General features: G+C 37.3%; 2 protein-coding genes across 2 annotated transcripts; one reads left to right on the forward strand and one right to left on the reverse strand.

Moving 5' to 3' along the window:
• The first annotated feature begins 43 nt into the window (after positions 1-43).
• Positions 44-20,004, forward strand: LOC135695549 (uncharacterized). The gene is made up of 3 exons (XM_065214672.2): positions 44-1,997; positions 10,047-10,294; positions 12,030-20,004. The coding sequence occupies exons 2-3, from the start codon at positions 10,091-10,093 to the stop codon at positions 18,579-18,581; spliced, it is 6,756 nt and encodes a 2,251-aa protein (XP_065070744.2). The 5' UTR covers positions 44-1,997; positions 10,047-10,090; the 3' UTR covers positions 18,582-20,004.
• Positions 20,005-20,457: 453 nt separating this feature from the next.
• Positions 20,458-25,403, reverse strand: LOC135695550 (uncharacterized). The gene has a single exon (XM_065214673.2). It carries the CDS (start codon positions 24,465-24,467, stop codon positions 23,481-23,483), a length of 987 nt encoding a protein of 328 aa, XP_065070745.2. The 5' UTR covers positions 24,468-25,403; the 3' UTR covers positions 20,458-23,480.
• Between the last annotated feature and the right edge of the window lie 202 nt (positions 25,404-25,605).

The raw sequence follows: 25,605 nt of genomic DNA on the forward strand, positions 1-25,605 counted from the left end.
TGGCAGTTTCGGTGTAAGGTTTTTGTCCCGTCCTTCAAATCTCGGGAGTGTTCAGTCCCTTCGCTTGATATGTTCTGGTGCCGAACATGGTCTCTTTTCGCGCCATGAAACTGGACCAAGGCAAGTGCAATGGACACAGAACTGAAAACGACGAAAAGACCCAAATTTCCAAATCTCCTGTAACGATAAGGGTTCTTGTTATGACGGTGAAGAACCAGGTCGTTGGCTGAGTGATGGGCTAGGCCAAAGGGCCTAAGCCCCGAACAAGTAACGCACAATAGATACTACTTTTTTGATGTTATCTCTAATGCTTCAATTAGAAGACTAACTCATAACGTGATAAACACACACTAATAACCTAATAACATAAACAAAAGCTAATTAACAGGACAATATGAGCGTCACACTACATGTTGAAAGACAAACACATTGCCTTATAAAGGCGTTCACTAACACAACAGGACTTAACAGAACATGTGACTTTAACACGCAACGAGAACATTACTAAATTGAATAAATACGAAAGCCAAACCGTTACACTCCTTGTTTCAGTTTTTTGCAGGGAATTGCAAATTTGCTTCAAGTTCATATTTGTCTGTAAACATCGCATATATCATACTGTCTTTACGGTGACGTCATTGAGCTTTCATGGAAGTATATCAATTTCCCGGACATCATACCCTTTTGTATAAAACCGGACGGTCTTGAATTGCAAGTCAGTGATTCATGCTCAAAAGCAAACTTCATGCAATCTCTTTGTATCATAGCAAGCACTCGTCTTTACAAGAGAACTACCATTTTTTATTCCAGCCTCGATACTCTTGAGAAAATTTCGTTTTGAGCCTGAATATATTCTTAAAGTATTTTTATTTTTTCGAATTATAAATGGTTTCAGAGGAACATGGTTTAAAGAAATAGCAAAAGTTTTCAAAACAGACAGCCAGCATCGAATAGAAACCACACTTTTGAAAAAAACGAAATATGTCGTTTTTGCAAAACAGACAACTGCTGAAAGAAGAGATAGAAGTATGCTGGTTAAGGCTGAGCAATATTCTTATGATATTTTTAAAACAATGGATGATTCGGAGTCTGGATATTTTTATATGAAAAAGAATATTCAAATGAAAAAGAGCGTATAGTATGGGCCAGACTCACTTGACCTAACTAATATTTTTCACATTGTTATTAGAATTATCAAATATTCTGACATTTTGTTTTTTGTTTGGACTGAAGAGTTTTACTATTAGTCCTCAAGTTTGCATTCCATTCTAGAGGATACATCATATCAAGTTATCAAGGGTTGTCGAATAAGGGGCAATGAAGGGGATATTTTCTGTTGTTTTAGTAAAATTGCAGGGCCAAGTACAGATTCTCTGGGAGCGTGATAAGAAATTGAAAACCTTCTTAATATCTCAACATTATTTTTGACGTAATTTGCAAATATCATCTAAAAAGTAAATATCTTTCTTGCCAGAGTTGACAAACTCTGCAAGAATTTTTAAAACAAAAACTGGCGACGGTTCTGGTAGCAGCAAGCTTATAATTTCTTTGCATTCCCAAGTACACTTCCTCTGTGAAACGCGGTGTTTACCTTCAGACCCCAGAAATTTGTACACGATAAACAATTATATTGTCGTTTTTAATCCTCTGCTCTTGCTAATTTAACTTCGTTGTTAGAGTTCTTGTTTTAATAGCAGTGGAAGGCACGTTTTTAGAAATATTGTTTAAAGAGTGCATGAAATTTGTCCATCGGATCAAAGATTCTTTTAGTTTATTTATTGATTTGGAATGGAAGATGGTGTTGAGCTCTTGCCCCCCGTCCCATTGATATCTTCATTGAGCCTCAGACTGCAACTGCGTGCACATTTCATTTAAATTTTCGGGGCATGTTCAGTTTGAACAACAATTATCACAGTTGAAGGAACGTAGGATGAGGAACTGCCAAGTTTATTTTGCGACAAATAGCACATGGATATCGCTTGGATCGATTGAAAAAGGTAAGCAAATCGTGCTATTTGATCGTCTGTGTAAGCCTAACTTGCAAGGGATGGTAAAGTTTTCAGGCCTAACTTGAAGTTTGCTGTTGACTAGGCCCAGAGGCGATCGATTTTTCGAAGAAGAATACTACATTTATTCTCCAAAGAATAAAAGGTTTTGCGAATAATCTCATTCATGGGATATTCAGTGTGCTACTTATGTGCTCTTCTCTGCGTTGCCACGTAAAGTTGTAGTTTTTTATGGGTTTTTCTTTGGCTAATTGTGGTTAGGCCTAAATATTTTGTTGCATAGGCCTATCGGAAACGAGCAACCGGTTATGTGTCGCTTCGCGGTTGTAAGTTTAATTGATAAGTAGATCATTTGGTTAATGTTTTTGGTTAGTTTAGAGTTTCTTTTTTTGTAGAGATAGGGGTTTAGTCTACCGTTTTGTAAAAAGTCGAGATTTTAGAACGCTTAAGATTTCGTAAATGAAGATGTTGAGCATGTATAACCGCTTTGCTGCATGATTTGCTACATTCTTTGATTTAATAGAATTTTGTTGCAACCAAGCTTTAGCACATTTCTTGCTAAGCTTAATATCAGGTTGTAGATATTTTATATATATATATACACAGCATCGATAATTTTATTTCTTTACTACCAAATGCCCCGTCGGACTCGATTGTTAGCTGGAGATTTTGGTCGCTAGATTACCAAATTGAGTTGCCTTTCCATGTTATTGCATAACAGTAAGTTGGTCGACAGCTTTTGCTGTAAAAAAATCTAGAAACTGCTGTAAACTGATTTCATCAGACGCTCGATTTCAGTAGGCACTTAGGCCCGAGGGATATTTCTAGCGATCGTGCTTTGTCGTTTGTGGTCATAATGGGGATTTAGATCGAAAGATGTTTAGTTGATGATATTTTTATAAATCACCCTTACGTAACAGCGAATTTGAAATCGAATGGTTTCCTAAGTTATTGTAAATTCGTCTTTCACCTACGCCAATTGATAAAAGAGGAATCGTGGAATTTTCAACGAAGGTCTGTGTCAGGTGTTGTAAACACAGAAGGAAATGGCCGTCTATGATTGGTTAATTGGGATTCAGTTAGTCAATCAGAATCGAGTATCAAGGTCGTCTGTCCCTGGCTGTAATAATTAACCAATCAGAACTCCTCTCATCAAAATAAGCTTAGCTTAGGTTTCATGCATAGCAATGGCTTCATGCTGTACACTTGTCAGGGAAGTTTTCTGTTAGGAGAGGAACAATGAGTTATTCAATATTGGAAGACATTTTATCGCTAGCTAAGCCAAAGAACCGTGTCAAAGATCCAGCAATGCCTGTCAATAAGTCCATCGGGACCTGTTATACCGTTTTCAAAACATGCACTATTTATTTTGAATATAAAATGGTTTTTATTTTGTTTAAATCACGATCAGTAGATATCCAGCTATTGCTTCTGATTCCGAAATCCTGATGTGTTTACAAAAATAACAAGCTAACAGCTTTTTAGTTTGTCCAGCCTTACTTGTGAATTTATAGAAACAGAGGAGTCCATATCAGTCTTGGTCCTGTTTCAACTTGACTTGTCCTTTTGCTTTTGGGTTGTGTTTTCATATAGGAGATTTAAGTTAAGCAATTTGGAATTTTGATGGGAGGCAAAAATGAATAAATAGATGTGTTCTCCATTATCAAATCAAACTCCCTGCACTTTTGCTATTTGATGTTGGAGGATACCACTGTCAGTTTCAACACAAAATTCTGACAAAATGATTTAGGTAACAACTTAAAAATAGTTTTTACATTGAGCTTCTTACACAGGTTAATTAAGCAAAAAATTCAGAAATTGTAAATTGATGAGAAACATATGTCTCAAATTCAAAAGACACTGGTTGAATCCAAGATACTTTCTTTTTTAAGAAGGTGTTCATCGCTTGAAGGTTTTTCTTTCTTTTTTAAGAAGGTGTTCATCGCTTGAAGGTTTTTCTATAAACTCTGACTAAGGATTTCAAATGTGTATGCTATCTTTTATAGAATTTTTCTTTGGTTTTAACAGAATAATTAGTTATTAGGCTAATATGAGCTTTATGTGGTCACAGAAACGTTTTGCTAATATTTCTATGAAAATCTCAATTTTGACGGCCTACAATACAAAGTTACCATCAAAATCACTAAGATTAATTTGTTGGGGATATGAGATCTCACTCCTATTGTTTGAAACAAAAGGCTTAATGATTTGTTCAGGCCAATCAACATCAAGGGGCAGGGATGCATGCGTATTCTAACAAGGTATCCCCACTAATTTCCTGGCCATCCTAAACACCTAAAGTCATCTTAGCAACTTGAACGAGTTTCACCAATTTCTGAGGAGTTTTAAGCATATATTTTAAGGCCCTATTTTCATTTATTTTTCAATTAGGGGTTTCCACTGAGCTTATTTGTAGGTGTATTTAATTTTAGGTGTGTGTAGATAGATTAAACAGGAAAATCAAAAATTTGAAGCTTGTTGCCTTAAAAACTTGAATAATTGAATTGAAGGTACGTTTTCTGTTATTTTAGTCGATGAAGTTGCCTTGGTCTTGCTCTAGTATCAGAGGTCAGTTCAAATCAGGTTGTGTTGTTTCCATCAAATGAGTGAACACTTAGGCCCCATCATAAAAGTCTTTGATGTATAAAACATCAGAATAATGATTGAAAAAATCAAGGTAAAAAATATGTATCAAGTTTTGGAACAAAAGAGGCCAATCAGAAATGCCAAGAGACTGTTGAGTTTGCCCAATCAGTACCTAGTGCCTATAGAAAAATTATGACTGAAAACCAACTACTTCTGCCTATGGAACAAGGGGCTTTTTCTAAAACGGCTAGATGAAAAGACAACCAGGCATGTGTCGTTGCTAAAGTTTTTGGCACAATTTGTGTTGTCTAAAAAATATTGTGTGATGGCAGAATCACTATTTTGATGGTGTTTTTTCCAAATCAACAGTTTTGCTGATTTTTGACACTCTGACCAACAAGGAAGGTGGCAAAAAAGTTAGATTGCCGGATACTAGCAAAGTTTTAAATAGTTTAAAAGAAATATTTTTTAGGCATAAATACAATTGAAATTAGAGCTTAGTATGTTGTTAGCACCTTTCTCACATCTTTGGCAAAGCTAGTAAGAAAAATAGGCACTTACCTTCTATTTGAAATATGCACACAAACATTTTTCATGATGAATTAGAGACATACATATCACTTCTACTGTAAATCCTCAAATAAGCCCCAGGGGGCTTATTGGGTAGGGGACTATATGAGGGGGGCTTATTTCAAAGTTTAACATTTTCCTCAAAGCTTTTTGGTCTCCAGTCAAAGGAAGTAATACTGTATATCCTGTGGGGGCTTTCTTGAAATAAGATACTATTCTGCAATTATGCTTCCCTTGAATAAGCCCCGAATAAGCCTCAATTAAGCCTTGAATATTTGAGGGGGGGGGGGGGGGGGGGCTTAATCAAGCATGAGAGCTTATTCAAGGATTTACAGTAATTAGAAATTAGAAATATGAAACATGCATCATATTATCAAAGCAAGACAGTTTGCTACGGTATGGTTATGAAATGTTTCAAGTTGTCTCAGATCAGATGATTTTTGAATAAATTTGCAAAAGAAAAATTATTTAGCTTACTCATTGAAACTCCATGCATGATTTTTGCCCTTAATCTTTGTTTAAGCACTGCTTTTGTTATGTTAAACTCAAGGCTTTTAAGCAAATACCACATTAGTTCAGTTTTGGTGTTTTCATTGAATTCATAAGTTTGGCTGGTACCCAGGGTAAAATTTAGCTTGCTGTAAGATACCATTTTGTGATGTCTCTATGTTATATTGTCTTTAAATTTCCTTTAAAGTAAGGAGCATGTGTTTTCTTTTTATTTGAGGGGCCATTTTGCATTTTAATTGGGAAGTTCTTTGTCTAGAGAACATCTAGATGCAAATCAGTGATCATAGAAAGGTGATTAAGAAAGGTAAACAAGGTTTTGTCTAAATTTTATGTTTTGCACCCCCCCTTCATAAAGCAGTATTTAGAGCTGCCACTGTAACAGACATTTTCGAGTGTAGTAAATCCTTTACTCAGTGCATAAAGCAGAGGTCTAAAGCATAGATAGGTGTTAAAAAGAGGGATATACCAGAAAGACGTAATTAGAAGGTTTTTGTGTTTCATAGAAATATAAGCCAATAGGTGAATTCCTTTTTTAATGCCCCCCTTCCCAAACAGTGAACCGTTCAATTTAAGGGCTTCAGAAAATTGAAAAAACTCAGGGAAGAAATTAGAGACGGGTTTCTTTTATAGGCATAGAAGATAAAATCTCAAATGAATGTGTGAATAAGAAAGTAAAATCAAAAGTCGAAAGATAAGAGAAGAGGAGATAAGAAGTAGTCACTGCCACATGGTTACAGCCTCAAACTCAGATGGGAGGAGGGAGAGTGGTTGTGTGTGCCCCTTGTATATTTTGAAAAATAAGCTTGAAAAGGCAGAAAACAAAAATAAACAATCATTATCCTACGTGCAGACTCTGTTGACACAACCCCATCAGCTAGAAAGATATGGTCCCGTATTCGATATCGAGCGTTGGGAATGCACTGTTAGGGGCGCATCGTCCTGGGCCACGGCATTGTGTGGTAGGGTGGCCAGTTCCTTTCCACGCCGCTTTTACCTCCCTAGTATGTTTCAACTAGGAACTCATTTTCAGCTGAGTGAACTGAGGGCCGTCCGCGAGCCGGGATCGAACCCGGAGTGCTGTCATGGCAGTCGAGCGCCTTAACCACTCGGCTACCGCAGCATCTCAGACCAGAATAATGGATTGAAAATTCTTAAAATTTTGGTCTCTTTACTAAATTCTTGTTTCTTTATCGCCAATAAGAAAATAAATACAATGTAACTGGGTAGAGGAACTGAGTGTTTTGTTGGAATAGAGGATTGCAAATGTGATTTTGAATTAACCAAAAATGCTGTTTTCAGGAGAAATTTCAACACAGTTGAATTCAGGTGACCGGAGGCACACGAAATCACGAAATGTTGATATGAATATGTTTGAGCTTTGAATTCTCCTCTTTTTCAATGTCTCCTGTAATCAAATACTGTGGTTTTTGACATTCTCTCCATGTAATATTTTAACTGGACTTGAACAACTAGATCAATTCAGTTTCCAGCTCTATAGTTTCAACTCAGAAAGATGATTATTAGGCAGCAAACAAATGGATATTTTTAGGGCAATAGATAAAGTGTAAATGAAAAATGACCGTTGATGTTTAAAAAGTCCAATTTGTATCAATAAGTAACTTATCGCGCACTATAAGTAAAACTTGACTGTAATTCTTTCGCTTGTTGTCAGTCGAATTATCTAAGTAGGAATTCTGAATTCAACGGAATTGATGAACCTCAAAATCCTCAATTAAGATTGTCTTTTATGCGAGAAAGGCGATAGTGAATGGCTAGTGTATTTGAAATCAAAACCGCAACCATTATCAGGTTTTCCTGAGACAAAAAGAACTTTCAAATGAAAGTATTAAACCACCCCCGTCTTTAAGGCCAAAATAATCTCGAAAGGCAGCGATAGAAGTTCCAAGTCCTGCAGAAGTAGCCTAACGAATGCCAAGAATTTAAAACAAACCTCGAATGATGACTTTAGTTTTTCTTATTAATTATGAAATTCTAATCATCATTATCATTATTTTTATTCCATCAACGCTCTTGGCATTTTTAACAAATCTTGTGAAACCTTTGTTGACATGTGCGAAAATCTTTCCCTTGATCAACAACACAAATATTTGGAAATAAACCATGGACAATCCAGCTTTACTTCCGTTTCAAGAAATCGTAAATTTTTATGTTATCATTTTTGACCTATTTTCTTTTAACTTACTCTTTTGTTTTTTCTTGTAAAACCAGTCTAGCCAATTGCAAATAACCTTGTAATAGTGAGATTTGTAATCATAGTTTAAGTTGAATTGAAAATGAAATTTTTCCATTATTATTTTCACGACTAGTATTTTTGTTATGAAAATGACGCCGTGATAATTTAAACTGTCAAGAACCACATAGAAGCAAATAGATTTAGAAGAAAATTAAAGCCTTCTTGTACTACATATCCAGTATAAAAGACAGTGATATGTTGAAACCAGAACATCTCATATTTTTTACGAGATTATCTAAATTGTGCGAATAAAAGAGAGGCCACGATAGCAGGCTGCTTGGCGGACTCCGGAGGAAATCTTCCGGCGAAAAGTCGATAAAACAGTAGTATATAAGGAACACCGCAACACGACGAGAATAAGCAACAACAAACACACAAATCAGTGTCTGAATTCTCTGATTATCTAAATTCTCTGTTATTTACAACATTTTATCATAAGTGACTACCTGGTTTTTGCTCCCATCATGCCTGATTGCTTGATTACAAAATGAATGGAAGATTTTTAAAGTTTTAGAGCGTTTCAACATTGATAGTGCGCTGTTTCCATGCTGGTAATAATGTTTTGTCCTGATACTATTATCATTTCTTGATACTATCATTTTAATAGAAAATATTATCAGGTTCAAAATATTATCATGTTTTGATGGAATCATTTCCATACTATTATCATGTTTTGATATTATCATGTCCGTAATATCATCATGTCTCGCTACATTTGTCCTGATACGACCGTGTCCATAATATTATCATGTATTGACATTTTCGTGACTCAAATCTTTTGCCATGTCCTGATACGATCATGTCCATAATATTATCATGTATTGACACTTCCATGTGTTGAAACTTTTGCCATGTCCTGATACGATCATGTCCATAATATTATCATGTGTTGCCACATGTCTGGAAACCTTTGCCATGTCCTGATACAATCATGTCCATAATATTATCATGTATTGACACTTTCATGTGTTGGAACTTTTGCCATGTCCTGATACGATCATGTCCATAATATTATCATGTATTGACACTTCCATGTGTTGAAACTTTTGCCATGTCCTGATACGATCATGTCCATAATATTATCATGTGTTGCCACATGTCTGGAAACCTTTGCCATGTCCTGATACAATCATGTCCATAATATTATCATGTATTGACACTTTCATGTGTTGGAACTTTTGCCATGTCCTGATACGATCATGTCCATAATATTATCATGTATTGACACTTTCATGTGTTGGAACTTTTGCCATGTCCTGATACGATCATGTCCATAATATTATCATGTGTTGACACTTTCATGTGTTGAAACTTTTGCCATGTCCTGATACGATCATGCCCTTAATATTATCATGTATTGACACTTTCATGTGTTGAAACCTTTGCCATGTCCTGATACGATCATGTCCATAATATTATCATGTGTTGACACTTTCATGTGTTGAAACCTTTGCCATGTCCTGATACGATCATGCCCTTAATATTATCATGTATTGACACTTTCATGTGTTGAAACCTTTGCCATGTCCTTATACGACCATGTCCATAATATTATAATGTATTGACACTTTCATGTGTAGGAACTTTTGCCATGTCCTGATACGATCATGCCCATAATATTATCATGTGTTGACACTTTCATGTGTTGAAACTTTTGCCATGTCCTGATACGATCATGCCCATAATATTATCATGTATTGACACTTTCATGTGTTGAAACTTTGCCATGTCCTTATACGACCATGTCCATAATATTATAATGTATTGACACTTTCATGTGTAGGAACTTTTGCCATGTCCTGATACGATCATGCCCATAATATTATCATGTGTTGACACTTTCATGTGTTGAAACTTTTGCCATGTCCTGATACGATCATGCCCATAATATTATCATGTATTGACACTTTCATGTGTTGAAACTTTGCCATGTCCTTATACGACCATGTCCATAATATTATAATGTATTGACACTTTCATGTGTAGGAACTTTTGCCATGTCCTGATACGATCATGCCCATAATATTATCATGTATTGACACTTTCATGTGTTGGAACTTTTGCCATGTCCTGATACGATCATGTCCATAATATTATTACTACGTCTTTTCTTCTTCCAGATCTAGCATGATGTAAAACTAAGAGAGGGTTGTGTGGAGGAGCAATGGCTAACGATGAGCTCGTTTTTGTCTGTATCCAGTGTGGGCATGGATGCAGTAGTTACGAAGATCTTACCAGTCATATGGAAGATCATGAAGATAAGAAACCAGACATACGACAGCTCAGAAAGTCAACCGTTTTTAGCAAAGGTAAACAGTCAGGAAAGTTTGGAAAAGGTGCAAAGAAAGCAAACAGTAGCATCAGCGATGTGAGTTTATTTCATTTTTATTTATTTTATTAAGGCTGGTACTGCTGAAGCTGGAAGACTTGTGAAAAGCTTTTGTCTGCCAACCACATTTGAGAGTGACGACCCCAGGCAGCCTCCGACAGGCAGACACTCTTGGCCAACATTTCATCGAGTATGCGCAACTTTCTGTGGGAAATGTGGTTTGAGTGGCCACATTATTCTATAGATAAAGTCCAGTTATCTGATGTTGTTTTATAGACCAGAAACTAAAATCGAACATTTCTGGCATCTTGAATGTTCGAAGGGGGCTGTAACCCATCACTTTTTGCTGAAGTATGATATTAAGGTTGTGGCATTAAAGATAATGACAGAAAAGCTACCATAAAAAAAGTTTGCCCATTTTTCTAGAAATGATACTGGGGGGGCTCCTCCGTGTGGGGTTTGCCTCGCATTCTAAGTATATTCAATTCTGACATTTTTGTGCATGCAAAATAAAAAAGTGTAGACTTACGCCTTCGTATTCAAAGATAGCTATTCGTCTGTCTGGCAACGTTCTTATTGCAATGTTTTTTGAAAACCTTGATTCTTAAGACATCTAAATACCGTAGATGCTCAAATAACTGCCCTGTGGATGCCCTGTGGTGGACTTTCGAATTTAGTGGAATTTAGTGGACTTTCGAATGAGGCCTTTTTTAAGGGGAGAGTTTAACAAGGGGGATTATTAATATTTGCTGAACTTCACCATACAAATTGCAAATTTTCAAAGCTTCTCCAATTTTTCACAATGTGATTTCAATTAAGAAAAAATAAGGTGATCTTAGTTTCGGAAAGAAAACTTGTGAAATTGCTTCATTTTGGCTTTTCATTTTCTTTCGATTCTTGATTTGTCATGGACTCGACTCAAACCATGTATTGCAAGTGTTGGTTTGTCAGGATGGGAACTTATTAACAAAATCCACAGTTATTGATTCTGTAAACATGGTTAGTATCAATAATCATATGTTAGCACCTTTCTCGTATCATTTTATCAATGCGAGGGTATTGATGTAAATATCATTAGTGTCATATGGGGATGATGTGGAAACTCTAAAGAACCTTTCCCTGAGTAGAAATCATGATTTCTGTGATCTGTTTTGCTTTGAGTATTTGTAAGTATTATTTTCCAAGGGTAACCTTTTCTTCTACAAACTAAAGACAGCCTTGTCTACGTCGAAGTTGCTTTAAACGATCAAGCCCAATACTGTCTTTCACTTATCAAACTGATGTAGAAGTCGAGTATCCTCAAAACGAAAGTAATATTCCATTGTATTTGCTTTGCCATAAAATTGTAAACAATTATGGGAAACAACGATGGGAAAGTGAGACTATGTTAACATAAAATTCAATCGAGTTTCTTTTTAGGGAATTATTGTTGAAGGACTATTGAACCCGGGCAGAGGGCTATAACTCCCCTCAAACATGAAATAGGTTCTAAAATTCCGCTTCTTTGTGAGAATTTGTCGGCAAAAGTTTCCTTCTTCAAAAATCAAACTCTCTTTGTGCCACTAAGTGACGGCGGTAATCTCAGTGTCAGTGAAATGCTGGTGTTGTATTTTCCAGTGATACAGACATATTTTTCCCAAGGTTTGCAAAGTTCCTGGTATCAAATAATTGCTGATGCGTAACTTTTCAGAACAACCACTGCATATGTAAACGCAGTCTCAAATTTCAATTTTTTCAATTTTTCTTGCTAGTGTTGTGTTGTTTAAATCCATAGGACTTCAAAACAGAATCTGGAGACAGTCGTTCTCGGATGTACTCTTATCCATCTTATATTTCAATTGGTACTAACAATCTCGATGACATCGACCCCACTTGGTCACACGGAAACAGTTTTCAAAATGTACATGAAAGTGAGGCCAAGTCCGATGAGAGGCCTGGAAAAGCTACAAAGGGGGGCGCTAAAAGCAAACAAATACAAAATAAACCGGGAAACAGTAAACAAAATAATAAAAAGCTACAAAATAAACATTTTTCGAGTAAAACGCAAAATAACAAACAAAGTACAAACAAACAGCAATCTACTAAGCAAGTGACTGGGAAACAGGGAACGACTAAGAAAATACAAGCGCAAAAAATTCAAGCTGCAATTTCATCGCAAAGCCAGAAAAACAAGGCAGTTGTAAATTCTAATAAGCAGGTTGCTGCTAATGTTAGTAACAAGAGAAAGGCGACAACGGAGCCTGGGAATTCAGTGAAGAATGCAAAAATCAAGAAAAAAGAAAGCAAGAAACAAATGACCGAAAAAGAAGCGCAAGATTTTCGAAGGCGTAGCACAAATTCGATGCGTTTGAGGAAGCTGACATCAGCAGGCGAGATTTGTCATGATGATTCATCAGAGTCGATGTCAGAATCTGAGAGGCTTGCTGAAGCCATTCGAAGATCTAAGATTGAAACAAGCATGTCAAATGTGGATGAAAGAAACAAAAATGACAGGACTCCGACCGAGCTGGCTCGAACTCGGAGCAAGTTGCAGGTAATTGATAAGCTGAAAGGAAAGAAGAATGCTCTAAATATTGTGGAGAAATCTGAACGTTTAATGTTAGCCAAATCAAAGCAAATAGGAAATGAAAGTTTAAAGAAGGCTGCATTTAGCAGCAAGAAGGATCATTTTATTGGACCTGATAAGGAACATTTTGTTGGTCATTTCAAGGCAACACAGAAAAAATTAAAAAAGTCGTTGAGATCAAAAAAGACTCTGCCATCGATGGCTTTTGAAAAGAAAACATCATTTACAAACCGCGATTGTAAATCACAGACGCAAGTAAAACGACCTGTAACTGCTACTTCCAAGGTTGCGACCACCTTGATTGGCAAAATAATACCCATACAAGCACCGATGATATGGAAACTTGTAAACTCAGCGCAGCAGCAGAAATCTGAGACGATTGACTTGAAAAAGATCCAAAACATGAAAAATAATGCAACACTTAAATTCACTGGTGAGCAGAAAGTCTTGATTACCTTTAACCCGAACAGTGAGGGTCAAAATTCTACCGCTGTAAAGACTATTATTGCTAATGTTACGTCACCATCTAAGAATTCGCCCAAAAGTTCGACCGGTGTTAAAACGAGGCAGGCAGTATTGTTACCTTTGTCGGCAGCAGGGGATTCCCCAACATCACTTGGTAGTGGAAATTCCCCCACTGACAATGCTGCAAATCAGCCAGTAAGAATCCTCCGCAGCAGCAACAAATCTGTCCCGAACTTGTCCAACTACTCGATTATTCCTTTGTCTTCTTTAGTATCAAGCTCTGCCATTGTTTCAGCTATTCCTCATCTTCTATCTGCTGTTCAAAACAATGTAAAAAATTCACCGGAAATGCGATTAACAACAACGACACAGAAGCCCATCACCTATCCTCCACCGGTAAAGACAGTGATCAGAAATTCACCTAAAGAAAACGCAAGCACATCAGCGCCTGTGTCAACCCCAGTGAAACTTATTGTTGTAAGTTCGGTCACGCCCACCACAGCCACTTCTAATGTGTCCACCGGTGGCGCATGTGTTATCGCAAGTATTCACAAAGTCTCAGCTAATGCCACTGTGACCACAACATCAAGTACACCAACAAGTTTATCAACTTTGTCTTCTTCCGCGACTTCCCAACAGGCCTTTCTTCCACAGAGCTCAAAGACCTTGATTATTAAACATTCGAGTAATAGTTCCCAAGTTTTTACCTTGATACCAACAATGGGGCAACACTTGCTACCCTGCAGTGGCACCCCAATCGCCCCAAAAACTACTGTTTCAGGTACTACTCCGAACGCATCAACGCAATCTCAGCTAATACGACCGATCTTTATTACTGCGCAGCCTAATCCAATTTCACAAAAGCCTACTACAGCTGCCAATTCATCTCCACAGGCTGTTTTCATTGCCACTGCTCCTATTAACCCGAGTGGCAGCCAGTCAGTATCAGGGATTCAATTAACGTTATCTCCAAGCAAATCGTTGTTAGCAGGTGCAATACCGATCATTGTCGGACCTCAAGTAACCAGATCTTCAACTGCTAATTTATCAAGCCAGATACAGTTAGCACTTTCTTCTTTACAATCTCAAAATCTTGTAATGACATCATCTATCAAAAATCAACAATCTACAGCGTCGAGCCTAGCTGTGCCTACCGTCCAAAATGTTCCTGTTACTCCTGTTACTACAGTAGGACAACAGACGACTCACAGTTCTACATTACAGCCTGTTATGTCAGCACAGAATATGACATCACCAAGGCCTAAACCTGCTATTTTGAGACGATCGTTGGCATCAGGTAAGCTAGAATTAGCCTGTACAAGCAGTACTGTTGCAAGAAAAATTAGCTTTTTGGAAACATCAACGACAACTAAAGGCCTAATTATCAGAGAGCCACCTGTTATTATGTCACCAAGTGTGGTAATGAGCACAATGGAAATAATGTCTTCTACTGCTACAGAGCCGATTTTTGTTACACGTGCGAATGCTGCAGATAAAGACAGTGGTAATGTTGTTGAACCAAGTTCTACTTCACTAAATGAGCAGGTTATATCTCAGGATCTGATGTACGCTCCTGATGTGGAAGATCAGTCAGCCCAAGTTAAAAAGAATAACGAAAAAGGGTCTGCGGAAGCTATTGAAACGGTTCCAGGAGCAGAAATTCTACAATACCTACCTACACTGCCAGGTGCCTGCATCACGTCATTAACATCCCCTAAAAAATCGCCAGTGAAGGAAAAACTGTTAGTGCAGATTCTCTTATCAAAACTCAAAAGAAGGCCAGCAGCTGTTGTAACTGAATCCGCTGCTTCCTTTACTTTAAAAGATTCTGTGGTAAGAGCGGAGGTTGCACCAGAGAAAGATTTAGCTGATATTAAGCAGATTATTAAACAAACAGCGATTTTGGACATACCTGTAACGGTCAACCAAAAGATTTCCACAGAGAATAAGGTTAACGAACTTGGTATTAGCTCGGTGTTACCCTTAACTGCTGTTTTGCCGCAGCCAGCTCATCAAGTGTCACAACTGATTGGTCAAACAAGAACGTTAGCTCCGACACAGAAGTTTGTGGAAATTCGTCCTGCAATATCACAGTCATATCTGATTGCCAACAAAGCAGTAACACGTGCGCCAAGCATGTCTGTTACTCGATCGCTAGTCCCTTCTCTGTCAGTTATCCATACCCCGGCATTAACAACTCCAATTGTGACCCCAGTTGTCACAAATACATCATTACCTCAAGTTTATAGGCCGATAACAGCAGCTGTAACATCATCTGGAGTTCAGGGTAAGAGCCCTGAGAGGCTGCCAGTGTCAATCAAGTTAGCATCAATTGCCTCTGGCTCTCGCTTGAAAATGGCTGGACCTGTGAATACAGTGCCAAATGTTGTGCCAATTTCGTTGAGTATAAAACCAGCTTCTGTGCAGCCGTTACAGGCACCACTTTTGCCAAGACCAACACAAGGATACCTAACAGTTCTTGCACCCAAGCCCACTACAACGATAGCAAATCAACAGCAGTCACCAGCCAATGCTCCAGGTACAGTGCAACGTTTCCCTGTCACCTATCTAACAACGTTACCCTTGCAGATTGGAAACCGACCACGAACGCAGGTTATGATACAGCCAGCTCCTAGGGCCATTCTCACTGCCTCTATCACCTCTACTTCACAGACTAGTACCACTACAAATACTGTCCGTTTTGGCAAACAAACAATGGTTATTCCTGTCTCGTTGTCTTTCCCTGGCATGAACATACAACAAATGCCAGTCAGCTCAAATGTCCTTCTTTCATCGTTGTATTCCGTTGTTTCCACCTCGAGCATAAACCAAACAAAGACTGGTGTACACGTTGTGCCAAGTCAAACACTACTGCCTTCAACTACCACTTCTTTAACCAGGCTTCAAAAGATTGCTCCTTATCCATCAACTTCCGTTTCAAAACTTGTGATAGGCAAGCCTATTACGTCATTTCCAAAACCAACATCTGTTAAAGCTCAAACAATAACAACTGTAGGACGAGATGACAGCTCAGAGGCTTCATTAGTAAATGCCAACACCTCCTCTAAGCAGGAGCCTGTTTCATCTGTAGGCTCCAACTCATCAGCCTCAGGTGTTGGTTTTTCAGTGCAAGAATGCTCCATAACAGTACTGCCTGAAGCATCACGACCCTCTGTCATCGCAGCATCTCCTAAAAACCTTATTAGTCAGTCGAAGTCAGTGAAGCCTTCTGAAACTTCCGCTGCATCAACCGGGGTAGAAGCAACCACAAATCCATCTGTACCTGTGTCCTGTACTGTTGCATCCGTAGATACAAACCTGGGCAATGAAAGTGTTTCTAAAGAGAGTGATGGCTCAATGCCCCGTGATTGTATTACAGATTTGACCAACAGTTTGCGTTCACTGTTAAAGGCAGACATCAAGGAAGGGTCTACTGTCACAATAAACATTCAGGGAAGTCCAGTTACCTATGCTCTGAAGGACGGCAAACTGTTCTCAATGCCCCACGATCTGCCAACGAAAAAAGAAAGTAAAGATTCCAAAGCCAACAAAAGTATCCCTATCTCAACCCCGTCAGTAACAAGTCTTTCCGCTTCACAGACACTGTCTAGACCGACAGTAGTGACGTCATCAGTATCTATGGCAACTAGCACAAATCCTTCCTTTTCAAACGCAACTCCTGTCACATCTTCAGTTGTCAAGCCTAATATTGTTGCAAGGCGCAAAAGTGACTTACCCGCACCATGTTCTCAGCTTCGAATTTCTGTTCCAAAATCTTTGTTGTTTCGAAAAGTTGGTGCCACTCGATCTGTGTCAACTGGCTCTGCAAACTTTGATTTTAGCGAACTAAACTGTAATGGAGATGTGAGTCCTTTCAATTCAAACGAACACAATGCAAAAGCCCTATCTGCAGAAGTAACTGGAACCAATGTTTTCATGGCGACAAGACCCATCAGTAACATTATTAACAATCTACCCTCAAAATTTAGCAAAAGTAATGAAACGGGAAACCATAATGCATACGAAGCAGAGAGTAAGGTAGTAAGATCAGAGGCAAACAACGAAAATTCAAGTCAAACAAATAGAAAACGAACAGTGCCTGATGACGTTGATCTAAAATTCGGTTTCGAATGTGACTTTTGCAGCGACAAATTTGTAAGCTATAATTTAATGTGGAGACATCGTAAACTTCATTTGAATGACTCTGTCAACTTTACAAATGCCCGTAGAGCATCATTGCCGCCAGCTCTGTGCCCTAAAATAGCATTTTGTGAACGGTGCAATAAGTTTTTCGAGAGCGCATCGAACTTAGAAGTACACAAACAACTTAATAATTGTCTAGCACCAGAGCACCTGTTTGATGTTCCCTATACCAATGGCTCTTCGAATGCAGTTGATGTTTCTGAAGTCGTAACTGGAATACACCGAAGTTATTCTGCTCCTTCACATAACAGTCCTTCAATACCTTTTTATAGCCAAGAGAGCGCCAAAAGCGATGTCCAGAATGCCAATGTTTTCAACAATACACGATCGCCTGAGTTTGATTTCTGTAGAAACGAGGCTCGCCCACGGAATGAAGTTATTTGTGAAAATGAGGATGCCACTAGGAATGAGGCTGGCCACAATAAGGAAGTCGATTGTACAGAGGAAATTGTTGATAGAGAGGAAATTGATAGTCCATTGACTTTAGAGACGTTAGATGAGATAACTTCGTTGAACTCTCTCGTTCAATATGAAGGCTCGAAGAATAGTGAACAGAATGTAAACGATATGCTAAGCGAGTTGACGAATAATCTGATTGGTCCAACCACACCATCGAATGTCAATGATATGATGGATGATGTAATGGATGGCTTTGATTTGAATGCAAATTTTGACGACCAGGTTTTCGAGGATAGCATAGATGTGAAACCAGACTTGAAGCCTGCGAAAAGGCTGCGTCGAATGTCTGGAAAATCATTAACACCGCGGAAAAAAATAATTGCGAGAAAATATAGTAATATAGGAAAAAATTTAAACAGCCAGAAAAGGACCAAACGAAGGTCAAAAGTGGCCATATCTGATGACGAAGAAGCGTTTGATGATGCAGGCGTTGATCTAGATGGAGAATTCATCACCGTAGGCAAGTTGCATGGTGAGTTCACGTGTTCAAGATGTGATCTTGGATTTCAGAACGAAAAGGAACTTGATGATCATAACGAGACGTTTCACGACTCATTAAGGTATAATTTTAGGGAACGGCGATCTGTGAGTAATCTAGGTTACCTAGATGACTTTGAGTTCGACTTAGATTAGTATGATTAGATTTAAGTGTAGATAGTTTTATTTTGGATTTCAAAATTGGTAGACTTACGGGCGATATTTTAAGGTCTTGTGAAAATGTATTTTTTTCTTTTATCTGCAAAATGTTGGTTTATTTTTATCCAAAACTGATATTTGAAATTTTAGCTTGAAAGTTTTTTCCGTTATAACCTTCAATGTTCCAGGCTATGAATTAGCCAATCAGGTTGCTGCTTAAAAAAAGTTCAAAATTTAACTTCCTTCTTTATGATTTGTAGCATGGTGTAGCAGAAGAAACTCCAAGTTTTTCATTTTACTGCAAAATATTCTAGTTTGCTACACACCTTTTCCTTCTCAAACGGTATAGCAGGATTCCTCGTTATATTGCCTTGATGTGCATTTCAGGTCTCCCATGAAGAAATGACATTTCGGTTTTAATTATTCCGTTTACTGGAAGTTATTAGACTGATTTTGTAATAATTATTCTCATCATTTTAATTTTTACATTATTTTAACTTTTATATCACGCATTAGCTAAACTTTCATATTTTACCCCTTTTTGAACAGTCTTGCGTATGACAGTGATTTGCAGTGTGCTACGACATTTAGACCCGTAGTTCATCCCATGTGGATTTGTTTCTGCCCCTTAATGTCCAATTGCACCTTTGATACCTCTTTTCATTACCTCCCAGGTTTGAGTCAGTCCTAAATCTTTTATCAACGCCCCACTCTTTTATCGTTTTTAATCGCATAAGAGCTTTTACATACACTTTTTTAACATTCTAGTACTATGTCCTACCATAGGATGGCATGTAAACGCTCTACACCTTTTTAATCAAGCTTGTTTAGACAACAGCCCCACCCCTCCACTACTTGTTCTGTCACGTTCCTCTTTCAATAATTTACCAAAATTATCTTGTGCATGATTTACATGTTTTCTGTCCAATAAAACACTGACAGACAACTTACTATGCAGCAGAAAGTTTTTTTCTGTTTTATTTCTGTGCAGTATAAACTTCGTTTATTCTCCTCCCACTAAGCAGTTGGTGCATTGATTAAAACAGAAATATTTCCGATGCCATTATCCTCTTACGTTCAGTATTTTGTAGTAGCGAGACAGATTCTCACTTTCGGTATAATCACACACCAAGACTTCGTACTTCCCTTTTCATCCTGTATGTAGAACTTGATGTTAAATGGGGGATAACTTCAAATAACCTTTTGTGACTACTTCTTAGCATAAGCTTTCATGCAGACTATTTTAAATGCCCAGAATTGTTTTATTTGTAAATAAACTAGTCCAAAAGTTGTATTATTGCCTTCGTTGTGTAAAAAATGTTGGTACTTAGCTTCAAGCCTTAGTAACGGTAGTATCGTGTCTAATTATTGACTGTATTAGTGTATCGTACATGTGACAATCAGTAAGAAAGATAGATTATCATGCTGCCAATTTTTCTTCGCACACACTCAAGCGAAAACAGTTCTTCACCTCACGACATGGTCATCATTTTATAGACAAGGAAATTTGTTGTATTTTGGCCGACCTCATTGTAACCTCTAGATGAATAACTAGGTAAATTTGAAAAAACGAGGCTCAATTCATTTATGTAATTAAGAATGTTTGTGGTTTATCGGTTACTGTCAGAAACAAACGTTGCTTTTTAAAATGGAATCGGATAAGTTTTCCAAAACTCTATTTGAACTTTTTAAAAATTTGCAGAATTTGGCAAAGATTTTCAATCCTAATTTATCATAAACGTAATTGTTTGAAAGATATTCATTGCTGGAATCTTGATTTCATGAACTCCCCACCCAACGAAATCCCAACCCAACGAACTCCCCACCCAAGGAAATTCCAACCCAACGAACTCCCCATCAAAGGAAGATCTCGTGATAATCAACTAGAGTAACCCCTCCCCCCCAAAAGTTAAGGGGTATCACTTAAGCATATTTGTACTAAACTGTAGCATGATTGTTGTTGATAAGAGTGAAGGCTTTCATAATTTTAATTAGGTTAGAGGCCCTGGGCCTAATACATTTTTATTAACTAGATAACTTTCGAAATGTTAAAGAATTATTGCTAAATATTTGGAAGCAATGGCGCGAAAGATGATCACTGTCGCATTCGCAATATTCCTGCTGCTTTGGCTACAAGTTGTGCTAGTAATAAAAATTGGGTTTGCTTCAGATAATTCAGCCTGATGTTTCTTTCTTTCTGTAGTCAAGCTTGAATAAATCAATCAATGCCCATTTAAAAATTGTTGGGACCAGCAAACTCCTGAGGAGATGGAATTTTCAACAAAATTATCAGTTTCTCCCCATTTATGCCTATGAAAAACTCTTCTCCTTTCCACTTCTTCCCGCCATAATTTCTACCGACTTTCTTGCCTCGTTATCAACCTGCTAATATGAAAAGATACCTGCAAGTTTCCACGTGTAGAATCATGTGAAAGTAAACTGAATGAGTCATGTGAAAAAGCCTTTGACCTGCGTATCAAGAGTCATTTAAACAAACAAATAGAACAGGTCGAAAGGAACATTGGCACTGGTAACGTTTTCACATCAGACAGCTTGAATAATTGGCGGGATATATTGCTGGATAATGTATGTTCCTTTGAAACCCCAGGTTACTAAAAGGCTGTAGCCACATGCGCTACACGCTTGATAATGACCGTTCGCTTAGGTAGAGATAAACGCTTCCCGTTTAATTTTTTCGCAATCTGTGGATCTCTCTTATTTCATCCTCTCCATTTCATCGACTAATTCTTCAAATTCGATATTTGAAATGTCCCTGCGATAAATTTCTACGATGCTTAACTCAATAGATGTCGACCCCCACTTATCAAACCCTCCCTATTTAGACGGATTTTGGACTTGGCTTTGACTTCCAGCATTATTTAAACCACCCCAACCCATTTGTTAAATCATTCCCATGTTTATTCCCGACCTTAAAGGATTTTTTAATCCTTCAAGGGATATACAGAACAGATAGAGACAGCGTAAAGTTTGAGAAGAAATTGGGTTTAGGTGTGGTTTTTTATAAGTAAATTCATAGTGCAACGTTTAGTAATCAAAACATAGTCCTACACCGGGAAGGTTACAAAACCAGATAGGCCACTGATATAGCACAATTTCAAAATGGCGCAAAAATAGCGGAAAATGACGCTTGTAACTTCAGTATATTCTTCGTCCGACACCTCAAACTATTAAATTTAAAATTCAGATCGAAAAAACTCGAGAGAAAGAATAGCTACTTGGACTTGTGTTGGCCAATCGGCAACGCTCTTTCACTACGCAATGTCTACACAAATGTTTTGACTACTCACTTTTTTCTTATAATATTGACAGATCACAAAACGCCTCACGTGCAATAGGCTCTTTCTCTAAAATTTCCACACGATGTCTGCCGTCAGTCGTGAAAATTATGCTATTCATGTTTTCCACAAATGTAGATTATGAAAAAACGAATTTCAAAATATTGAAAGTGCCACCGCAAAATTATGATTTTGTAGTGATAATGACTAAAAGGTGAAAGAAATATAGAACATATAGAACACGAGTCCATATAGAACAAACAGTATTGCTCGGAGTTATGGAGCTTCATGTGATTTTTAATGTGATCAATACACACTTCACGTGATCAGCAATACAATAGCCAATCACAGGCGTTTTTCGAAAGACCTAAAGGTAACACCTTTTGATTGGCTTGTGTTTTGACCAATCGATGGCGACCTTTGTGAACGAACCCAAGTAGAAAGAAAAACAAACAGTTCTTTATCTATGGAAATTTATTTGCATCTCTTCAAAGACCCGCGTTAATCGAAACATCTATACTTATTGGTGGTTGTTATTGTTCAATTCGCAGATTTGTGCAAGAAAAAAGGGCTAATCATTGGTAGCGAGAGGGCAGGCCTTTTGTTAGACTGCCCCCACGTCAAAGAACGGTATTTTCTTTGTCGGAGCACATTATGTTTCGTCTTTACCTCTTGTGCTTGTTAAAACTCTCCCTTTTTTATAATGGTTATCCCCGAAGACTAAGTTTCCAATTTCACCATGATTGAAGCCACACCCTAAAGTTGATAAAACTTTTAACAAGGAATTCGGTCAAGTACTTAAGTAAACGTTTAAGGGTGTCTTTCGAGAAGGCCAAATAGTTAAGCATTAGCGGGTCGAATTATGTTTACACAGGCCATTTCTTTAAGCACAAAATGCGAAGAAAGAATAGGTGGCAGTGAATGCGTTTAGGGGAATGTCACATCGAGAAATGAAAATAAATTTTTATAGACTATTAACTTTAATTTCATGCATATATTCTCAATAGATATCCATATGTATCATTAATATAGCTCTAAGTAATTCTTTATCAGAAAATACATATCTTTAAAATAGATATTCTAAATTACAATTAAAACAATCTCTTTAAATACAGTAAACTTGAACTGTTTACGAGAGTTAAAAAATAGCAAAAATCAACAACAACTAAATTAGTCAAACTAATAATGTATTTACAGTTTCTCTATAATGTCATGAAGCCAGCAAATTTTTAGCAAAAAGCTACTGAGCGCAAATTAATGGCAAATTTCACAAAGCTATAGACAAACCTTGTAAAGACTTCAGGTGCAAGTTGGCTTAATTGTTTACATACTTTGTTTTAAATCCACGGGAATATAATTGACTGAATACAACATCTTATATAATTGACTCATGTCTAGAAAGTTGTTTTTCTTTCACGACGAAACCACTATATATCTAAGTTTTGTTTGTCTTCTTAATTATCAAGAAAACTTTGATTTTTTAAAGCCAAACATCTGTATAAATATTGAAATTGTCTAGGAGTTGCGATTACTCTGTTTAAGCCTTTCATTATCAGCATATTCAATAAGTTTCTCGTGCTTTAATTTTAAAGAAAACTTTTCATACAACTTGAGTTAGTTTAACTAGTTTGTCTAACAGCAAACGATTTTTTTTTCTTTCTTTTTGTTTCTCATTATCCAAAGTTGTTTCTTCTGCGTGAAGTTTCATTATATAGTCAGTTGCTTTTGACAAAATTTGGATTTTCGGGGCACGATCCATTCGCTCAATGTCAGGTATCGCGGCTTTCAATGCATCAAATCTTGCTTTCATGTCGTTTCTCCGCTGTCGCTCGATATCATTATGCGAAGGTCGACTAGTCCGTGAAATTGTTCTTTCAATATCTGTCTTCTTATTTCTAGATCTTTCTCCATATGTTTCTGAAGTTTTTCTCTTACGAGAACTTTGTTGCTGCCTAATTTTTAAAGAATCGTAAGGGAATTCACTATGTTTTGATGAGTCATCATTTGTTGCCGAGCTTTGTGATTTTTTAGTATAACTCACCTTCTTTTGCCCAGTTTGAGAAACCTCCATATTTTCAAGTCTCTGGTTTTCATCGAAATTTGGAAATTCAAATGTTCTTGCAGCTTCTTGTGTTGGTAGCGTACTGTACAAGTTTTCAACTGGCGTTGGGGATGTTTCATTTTGTAAATATATCTGAAAATCGTCACACAAATCATGGCAAGCTCCTTCTCCAACTATTTGGTGTGTCAAGTGAAGTTCTTCTGGTGAATGGAGAAAATCATTACCATAATCTTGATTATCACTGTATTCTAAATTTCGTAAAAATGTTTCGTATGTATCCGTTACACTAAGTGGCTCTGTGTTTTTGTTCGTAACTGAAGGGACAACATGAAATGAATCCGAGTTGTCTTCTTGCCTTGCTTGTAGTAAGGAAATAGGCGATGACCTTAATGATGGTAACATCTCATAAAATTCAGGTGACTTAGGAGGCAGATCGCCTTCGTTCAGGTCAGTAACGCGATGCCGAAGCCCACCTTCTGTACTCAGGCGAAGCCATACCTGATTTGTAAAACTGTTTTGATGCATCTAAAAGTTTATTTCTTATTTAGCAAAATATTTTTTTTGTGTAGAGTATTTCAAGGTTTCACAAGAAACTTTTCAAAATTGGTTAAATTCCTCCAATTTCTTAAGTGTCCAGCTCGGATAAGCCTTATCTGTTTCGGCTTAAACAATCTACGATAACTAAATAAAAAGCTTCTTTTCCTCCTTTATTGTCTAAAAAGTCCTTTCTGTAATCGAAAGATCTGCAACGAAAATAATCAAGGAGAACCAAGTCGTAATATGAGATTTTGATGAGGCTTGCACTTCTCTGATTTGTAGCTTAATTTCTTCGAATGACATTCCTTCAGATATCGACAGCGGCAAGTGGATTGCTCATTTTGTTTAATTCTCTTCTTTGTATAATTCTCTTCTCGCGATCAAGAAAATTTTCCTTTAACGGCGGCAGGAAGAATTTGAATGTAAAGTCTTGAGCTCTCTTCTGCATACAAATTAGAAACCAGCTTCTTGATAGGCAGAAACAGCCGACTTGTAACCCCTGAGTTCTCTTACTTTGTTGTTGATATTCCAGTTCAATCTTCTTCTACGGAAGATTCATCTGTGTTCATGAAAATCAACCCGATTGCTTTATATAATTCATCGAGCTGAGGTCTGTAATTCATATTATAATTTCCGAAATTGCATGGTCCTAGTCAAATGAAATCCCGCCACCAGTGCAAAATACCAAATTATTTCAAGAACAGTATACCACATGCAAAAAACGAGATCTTTCCCCTCCTCGTGATCTCGATCAGACCAAAATCAAAACAAGTCAGATCGAATTGTCATGGAGACCGCGAATCCGCCATATTTGACTTGCGCTGTTCTTGTTATTCGAAAATTCGACATGCTTCGAAATTCCTAGAACAATACCTAATTTTAATGCATGTTTTTGGTAAAAAAGTTTTAAGAACTTGCATCAATCGTAGCACAGTGTCATCATCATCATCATTTTGATCTCGATATTCCTTATGGAAATCAGAACCCTTATCCTTATCATTGACATTATTACATGACGTTGACATTATTACATTGCATTATTACTTTCCATCATCATCATCATCATCTACATGATACTGTCTGCCTATTATGGAGAAGATTCTGACTAGGTGACAGGCCAGAGTGG

This window comes from Rhopilema esculentum, chromosome 2 (assembly GCF_057945365.1).
Source record: "Rhopilema esculentum isolate cy_ngs chromosome 2, ASM5794536v1, whole genome shotgun sequence".
Classification (NCBI taxonomy): domain Eukaryota; kingdom Metazoa; phylum Cnidaria; class Scyphozoa; order Rhizostomeae; family Rhizostomatidae; genus Rhopilema; species Rhopilema esculentum.

Excerpts from the sequence above, each read along its gene's own strand:
- LOC135695549 (XM_065214672.2), top strand. The coding sequence starts at position 10,091 with ATGGCTAACGATGAGCTCGTTTTTGTCTGTATCCAGTGTGGGCATGGA. Across the intron at positions 10,295-12,029 it reads CAAACAGTAGCATCAGCGAT|GACTTCAAAACAGAATCTGG; the intron begins GTGAGTTTATTT and ends TTAAATCCATAG.
- LOC135695550 (XM_065214673.2), bottom strand. The coding sequence starts at position 24,467 with ATGCATCAAAACAGTTTTACAAATCAGGTATGGCTTCGCCTGAGTACA.